Genomic DNA, 8,122 nt, shown 5'->3' with positions numbered 1-8,122 from the left:
AAGAAATAATGGGCAGTTATGGCTAAAGTAGATAGAAGCTGGCTTGGGACTCATGAAGACCTGATTTCAAGGTTGCTGTAGGACACGCCGGCTGTGATACCCCTGAGTAAGCCACTTCTCAGTGCCACAGGAAGCTCTCGAAAACTATATATTGCAGAGAAAGTGCTCATATGCATTGATAGAGGAAATTTCTTTCTATCAATGAAAATAAAAAATAAAAAGAACAAGAAAGCAAAACTGAATACGCTGCAATTATGATGATCAATCTATAAGCATTTATTAAACACCCGCTTTGTGCCAATAATTATGCTAAGTGCTAGGCATATGAATAAAGGCAAAGGACTATCCCTGCTCTCAAAGAGCTTATAATCTAATGATGATGAAGTTTTGCTCTGGAGAAGAGTTGAAAAAAATATACCCCTCTCTTTTTTTTTTTTTGGCAGAATTGGAGGAGAATTTTCCAGACAATCGAAATTAGTTTTGCTAAGCTATTTCATTTCTCTTTCCCTTTTAAATTCATTATTATAATGTAGTTCATTGGGTGAAGGAGAAGAAATGGATATATTTGGAAATGAAGGTGATATTACAAACAAAAGATATCAATAAAATATTTTTTGAAGTTCCTACTCCACCTAGGACATAGGGTTGTTGGGAGGATCAAACAAAAGAATGAATGTGAAATTACTTTGTAAACAATAAAGTATTGCATAAATGTAAGGTATTTTTAAAAATAGCTATTTTGCTTAAAACTGTCCTGCAGAAATGGCTTGTCTTTGTTCTGCATCATTTTTAAAAGTCAAAATCAGAATTCTTTACAGTGTTTTTTAATAGTTAAAAGCCAAAGGAAGAAAGAACACAATTGTTTGTATTTTAAAATACAGTTATTTTAAAAAAAGAAGTGAGCATGGGAAAAGACATTGGAAATGGGGAAGCATGAAGGGAACTCTAGGCTAAAACCCAAACTCTAGGAGAGACATAAGCTCTAGAATAAAGTTTCTCTTTTTTAACTTTTAAAGCCCTTTACACTTTGACTCCTATCTAGGCTTAATGCACACTATTTCCTTATTAATTCTATGTTCTAGCACTAGCCTGTGTATGACTTACCATTTCTTGTCTGTGTTTTTATTGTCCTTCATGCCTGGAATATACTCTCTACTTAATTCTACTTCATTGCATCCCCTACTTTCTTCAAAGCTCAGCTCAAACACCTTTTTCCTAAGGAAGTCTGTCTTGATCCCTGACTAGTTCTTAGTCTCCCCTCCCCTCCCCTCCCTCCAGAGCTCTTTTCCCCAATCTTCTCATGTGTAGCAAGATGGGGTATGTGTCTGTGTGTGATACAGGGTATGAGCAGTACTTCTCAAGTGCACTCTGAGGAATCACAGCAACCTCCGCCCCAGTCCACTATCATCTTCTGAATCCAGGTTCTAAGACAATACAATGGGCGAGGAGAGGTGACAGGTACATATACAAGCATGTTAAAATATATAACAGGTTATTTTTTTTTTTTGTAGGAGAGGCAGTTGCGGCTAGGATTATCAGGTAAGGTTTCTTTGGAGGAGGTAGCTTTTGAGCTGAGCTTTGAAGGAAACTAGGGATTTTAGGAAGGAGTCCCTTCCAGGCTAGGAAGGGAATTCTTGCGCAAAGATACAGAAATAATGGGTGGAATGTTGTATCTGCAGGATAGTAAGAGAGTTAATTTGGCTGGAGGGCAGAGTGCATAAAGTTAAGTGACACATAATAAAGGTAGAAAGGTAGGTTGAAGCCAGAGGAATACTGGTTGGGTGTGTCGTTGAACGGATTCATTTTCAGGTATGGGTTGGACCAGATAATTTCTGAAGCACTTTCCTACTCTGACATTGTTATTCTTTGCCAATATGATCAGGAGAAAGAATACCAAAGACACGACAGTATGTGTGAAAATGATGTTTTATTATAATCTCAGTATTTCAAATGAAATAAGTTAATTACACCAAATTTTCAAAATGCATTGGTGAATCAAAGCTTCAACCTTACAAATGGTTTATACATATATCTATGCATTTATATATACGTGTGTATATATACACACATATATGTAAATATATACATAAACACATATATGTAAAGGATATGGACATTTTCCTCTAAAATAAAGTGCCAGAATTTTTAGATTTGGGGGTATGACAGGGAGAAATGACTCATTTATTTCAGCAAAAGAGTAATTAACCTAATGAATTTTTAAACACACATCCCTCTCATCTCTTACTTTGAGAGTATAGGTTAACATATGTACAGTACTGGACTGAGTGATATAGCTAACTCCCAATTATTCATGCATTGATTATTAAATTCTTTGAGAGTGGGGATTGTTCCTTTTCTTGTATTTGAATCCCCAGCAAATAGCGTAGTATCTGGCACACAGCAAAAGCTTAATAAATGCTCTTTGATTAAAGCTGTTGCATATCCAGTACTTTGGCTTCCCCTCTTCCCTGCTGCTACCCCCTTCTTTCTCCTCCTCCTCTCATCCCTCTTTTGGGACTTTACCTTCTTTTGCCACTTTCACCAAATGTGAAAAATCAGGAAAAAGCAAGAGGGAAAAATTAGACAATTTTGTTCTTTGCCTTCCTCTCCCCACCCTCCCCCCAATTCTGGTGAGTCTGTAAGGGTGTGTATAGGTGTAACATTACTGGATCAAATGAAGTTTCAAATTTATCTGTGGATGCTATTCATCCAAATGGACCTCACTACCATGAATGAATGAGCTGACTATAGGAAATTCTGAATCCCAGCCAGAGCTCTGTGAAGATTTCTTACCACTATTTTAAATTGACGTTTAATTAAATTAATGCTGACATTGCCAGCTTGACAGCTTTAGGAGTTCCTCTACTCTGGAAGAAATAGACGTTCTTCCATGTTTGCTGACAAATTAGTGCATACCACTGTTAGAGCTTTGTAGTTTCAGTAATAGAATATGATATGTGATATGTGAATTGATATGGCATATCAATTCATTTCACATCAATTTCCAATTGCAATGAAATGGAAATTTTTTTTATGCTTAAAGTACCTGGTTTTTATTTGATTAACCAAGAAATAATAAACAAACCCCATTGTGAAATCTTATATATTTTTATAACATGTATCTAATAATTTTCTGTATCACAGGATGGCTCATGTGGTCCACTATCACTCCCAAACCTTATTTTAGCCAAGAGATTCTTCCTCTTCTTCAACTAGTCACTTACTAGGGCTATCAAAAAAATGCTAAAATATTATCTCCTTTGTTCTCACACTTCTCCCATCTATATTGTGGAGATTCTAATGAGCATGAAAAATATTCTACAGGTAGATAGCAGCAAGGAAACAAAGAGGCCTGAGCATTAAGTGCTTACTAAAATATTCTGAGGAAAAGTAAGACCACACTTTTCCTCTATACCATTCTGTTCAGGTTTCCATAAAATATCTGCACTACCTTGTATCCCTTACAGGCAAAGTGTCTTGCAGAAACTTATAAACTGCTGGGATTAAAAACAACAACAACAAAATGATGTGTGCTAAATTAAATCCAATCTGCCACAAGCAAACCGTGAAACAAATGAGCAGGGGTAGATCAAAAGGGGAAAGTGTCAGCAACAGGAACCACACTACTTCAGAATTGAAAACAACAAATTCTGACTCTGTATTTATTTGTGTGTTCTTGAAAGGCAGTGTGGACTGATGGGTAGCAGGAACTGGGCTGGAGTCAGGAGATCTGAGGTCAAGTCCGCCTCTGCCCCACACAGACTGTCTCGTTATGTCATTTAACCTCTTGGTGACCCAGGCAACTTTTCTCAGACCAGAAGTTGCAGAGAAAGTGCCTATTTCACTGAGAGAGAAAGCTCCTTATACCAATGAAATCACAGGTTTAGTTTTAAAAGAAATATATGCGTGTGCCCTGTAGAGAGGGAAGATGTTTAGCATCATCCTTAGTCTTGCTCTTTTGACTCTTTGGTGTTTTCTGACTTCCTTTTGAGTCAATGAAATATTAGAATGAAAGCATATTGCAAACACTTCCAAAAGTTGTAACCTAGTTTTCTATTCTATTATCAGTCCAAGCATAACATCAACAGCCTACCTTTAAACACAGAAGAAAAACATGAGAAAAGTCACTTATTTATAAATGCCTAGATTTCTGTCACATGCTTGCTCCCCAGACATGGTCTTCATCAATCTTGGCTAATGGCGGTAATGACAAGCTTCCTACAGGGGGTTGAGTGCTGGATTTAGAAATGGAAACACTTGGCCTCCAATCCAACCTCAACTAGCTATGCGACCATTGGCAAATCACCATCCCTATCTGAGCCACAGTTTTGCTCTCTGGAAACTGGGGATAACAATACTTTTGGTACCTGCCTCAAAGGACTGTTTTGAAGCTCAGATAAAAAAGTTTATGTGAAGTATTTTTCAAACTTTAAAACACTATATTAAGTATCTGGTATTAATATCACCATTCATGGATAGTAAAATTCTGCCCAAAGGAGTCATATTGCTTTCCCTGGGGATTTTATTACTTCCCCATACTGCTTTGGATAGTCAACTTCTCTAAGAATCTCAGAAGACAGCCTCTAAATTAAGTTTAATCAAAAGAAAAGGGGATTTTTATTAGCTACAGTAAAATAAGGATTATTTCTTTTCTTTTTAAAGGCACCTCTCCAACTTAAATGAAAACACAGATTATCAGATGGTTTTTCTAAAATCTTTGTAAATGAAGATCAAGGTATAGATCACTGCTTGAAAATTTTCAAATACACCTGCACATAAAATAATTTCATGGTTCAAGTTTAAAATATTTTTAGTGTCACAAGGCAGTGAATGATCATTTAGATGATGTTTCAAACTTCTGTTATCTACTATAATCATTGAAAACTATGTGAATAAGGAGTTCTCTAGCTTTCTTTCATCTCTCTCTCTCTCTCTCTCTCTTCCCCCTTCTCCTTCCCAGTTATTTTGGAATTACCTTCTAAACCATTTATCCTCCTATAGACATAGATAATCACTACCTTACCTATTGAAAATTCATTTTTATATATAGTCAGGCATACTTCAATGCCTCTCAGCCCCTCTACATCTTAAAATATGGTTTTGTGATCTGCCGTAGCCAAAAAATTAATCATCAACTTTTGAGAATGGGCTTCTCTGAATTTAGCTAGACTGAGACTGTGGGAGAAAATCCACCATCTGTCCAGTATTAGAAATCTCTCTAGCTGGGGTGAACCTGACAGCTTACACTCTGAAGGCAATAGCTTTGAGAAGCCACAGTTAAGATGATAATGTACATGTCAGAGTATGGCTTTACTGGTATATTACTTGTAATACTGTACAAGGAACTACTACTATTTCCAAGGTTTTATATTCTTTATAATTCTTTCATATAATATAGTTTGGAAATAAGTGATCACAAGATTTCTGACCTACCAGGTCTAAAATAAAAATACTTAAAGTGAAAGATGTATCAGATTCAGTTTAATTGGGAGTCATTTGGAATTTTAGATATTCTGGGTCCCCAAATACTTTTATTAGCTATACTTTCTGTCTATATTGTTCCAAATTTTCCAGGCTGTATAACCCCACAGCCACTCCAGATATCACTTGCTATATTTTTAAAATTAATTTATTTGCATAGTAATCTTCGATCTCTCTAGCTTCATATTCTGGGTAATTTTTGTTTTTCCCATGAGGCAATTGGCATCTACTGTGAATGTCAATTGGCTACATATTTCCAAGAAAGTAGAAAGATGAGAATTTAGGACATGAAGAAGAGTACTTTCTAATATCAATTACTCTAAATTTTCAATTTAATGAGGTGGGGACAAGAGAATAGGAAAAAAGGTTGTTTGGGGGGTAGTGCATCAGTGAAGAAGAGTCTGATAGGCTTTCAGTTATGGTACATTGTATCCCTATTTTGGGAACAGGAAAAAAGAGCTGAGAAATGTTCCTGACCTAGCATGGGAGATCTTGTTTTATTCATTTTGATCATTACATAGCTGTTCATACAGTGTATCCATGGAAAAAAGATCTTGAGCCAATCAGGTGCTGATAGAACCGATTCCAGAAATGGAAATCAAATTATACTGTGGAAAGGGGAGAAATACCTTTGGATAGATTCCAGTCCTAGAACTATCTTAATGTGAAGTGAATTTCTGAAAGATATCCAATCCTATTTGTACTGGCCATATCCTAAAACAAGGTGGTGTCTTCAGAATGTACCATATGCAAACAGAAAAGCTGAAAACCTTATAAGCATAATCGTACTGTAATATATGAAGTATATGAGCCTAGGGGACAGAATTTCTCCCCCTTTGCCAAAAGAGCTGATAGTGTATCTTCTTTTTTCTTTTTTCAGAGGGGAACGAATAGGCAGGGGCGGGGGGGGATGGAGGAGAGAGAAACAACCATTTGGCCATTTGGTTTGCATTTTCAAATAGCCAACCCTACTGTAGCATGAATCCCCTGGGAAACACAGCCCTTTAACTGCTGATTTTGGTGAGCATCTTGTTAATTGCCTGCTTGACATGCGTGGTAGAGCTTCGCCTTCTTGTCTTGCCTTGGACCATCTTCCGACGCCGGACCTCCCGGCACAGCTCATAGAAAACCTCTGTGATATTCCCTTCTCCGGTACAAGCTGAACACTCATAAAATGCACAGGCCAGGTCAGTAGCCAGCTTCTCTCCTTCTTCAGTACTAACTTGTCTAGAATGGTCTAGGTCAGCTTTGTTCCCCACTAAGATCAGAGTCACATTCTTAGGCTTTTTGATCTCGTCCAGCAAGTTCTTAAGTGGGAGCACATCCTCGAAGCTTCCCCGGTCAGTAATGTCATAGACCAGCACAAAACCTTCTCCCCATCTCACGTGTCCTTCCCTCTGAATAGCATCCTCCTGTTGACAGAGAAATGACAATTGGGGAGCTTGAAGATAACAGCATTAAGAGTAGCCTACAATGTCTTTTCTACAATCATCTGTTGAATGCTACACAGCTTTGCATGCCTAAAAAGTCATTCAGTAGTGCGTTCCTATATGGACTTTCTTGGACAGCTTGGATAGTAAAACTATGGTATTTTAATATCAGTAACCATGCCCTGTCCCTTTCAGGGACACCCACTCTGGAGGTCCTGCTCCTCTCACTAGCCTCATGTGGCATGCCATACTTTACTCCTCAACTGTCTCCTCACTAAAGGCCGCACTTCTGTTTGCATACCCTCTGCACCCCTCCCTCCAGATTTCCAGGTCTGAAATTATAATCAAATCAATACTGGGGTTGTTACCAGAAAGGGTGTGACAATTAACTTCCCTATAGCTCCACTCACAGCCTTTGAAACTTTCCAAACCAAAAATACCTCTTCAGGGCCAACACGACTTTTATGTGTTGTCTTTTCATTTTAGAATGGAAGCCCCTTGTGGGCAGCACCTGTCTTCACTTTTGTTTGCATCCCCAGGCGTAGCAGTGTCTATACCTGATAAATGGTTGGTAAATCTTTTTTCATTCATTCATTTTATATGAAACCTCCCTCCTAACTGACTGAGGCAGGAGTCAGAATTTTATTTGTCTTTTAAAAGTTTACACCCCAGGTTTCCAACAGTTAAAGGGTAAGGGTGTGTGTGTGTATGTGTGTGTGTGTGTGAGTGTGTGTGTGTGAGAGAGAGAGAGACAGGGAGAGAGAGGGAGAGAGAGAGAGAGTACAGGGGACAGCAGGAACACCAGAGGGTAGCTAAGAAATAGAGTGTTTGTAAAGCTGTCTAAGAGCAGTGGAAAATGTCCATGTTGTAGCCCCCTTTATTAGATCATAAACTCCTTGAATTCCTAGCAGGGACTGTCATTTTTTCACCTTGGCATCATGTATCTTGATCAGTAACTTGCATGAGCCATGCACTTAACAAGTACTGAACTGAATTGTACTGGCTGTAAAGACTATCACAGGAGTGGCAGTATATTAAATGCCTAGATAATTTGGGCAAAGCACTTCTTTGGTCATCAAAAGCTCAGTTTCAATAGTTATACTATCAAAGTTATACTATACTATTTATATTTCCCAGGCTACACAGATCCATCCTCATTTCATGGTTTCATCCAGGATCCTTGTTTTGCTTCTATCAGTGCCTAATGCAGA

At 37.9% G+C, this 8,122-nt stretch overlaps 1 protein-coding gene across 1 annotated transcript in view; it reads right to left on the bottom strand.

Moving 5' to 3' along the window:
- Positions 1 to 1,910: 1,910 nt before the first annotated feature.
- RERG (RAS like estrogen regulated growth inhibitor) overlaps positions 1,911 to 8,122 on the bottom strand; it is a 125,815-nt gene continuing 119,603 nt past the window's right edge. Inside the window, exon 5 of the mRNA XM_036760015.1 lies at positions 1,911 to 6,893. Coding sequence (XP_036615910.1) covers positions 6,486 to 6,893 — 408 coding nt within the window. The 3' untranslated portion in view covers positions 1,911 to 6,485. The remainder of the gene's footprint in view (positions 6,894 to 8,122) is intronic.

The sequence above is a fragment of the Trichosurus vulpecula genome, chromosome 5, assembly GCF_011100635.1.
Source record: "Trichosurus vulpecula isolate mTriVul1 chromosome 5, mTriVul1.pri, whole genome shotgun sequence".
Taxonomy (NCBI): Eukaryota; Metazoa; Chordata; class Mammalia; order Diprotodontia; family Phalangeridae; genus Trichosurus; species Trichosurus vulpecula.
This window is presented reverse-complemented; position numbering and strand designations above follow the sequence as displayed.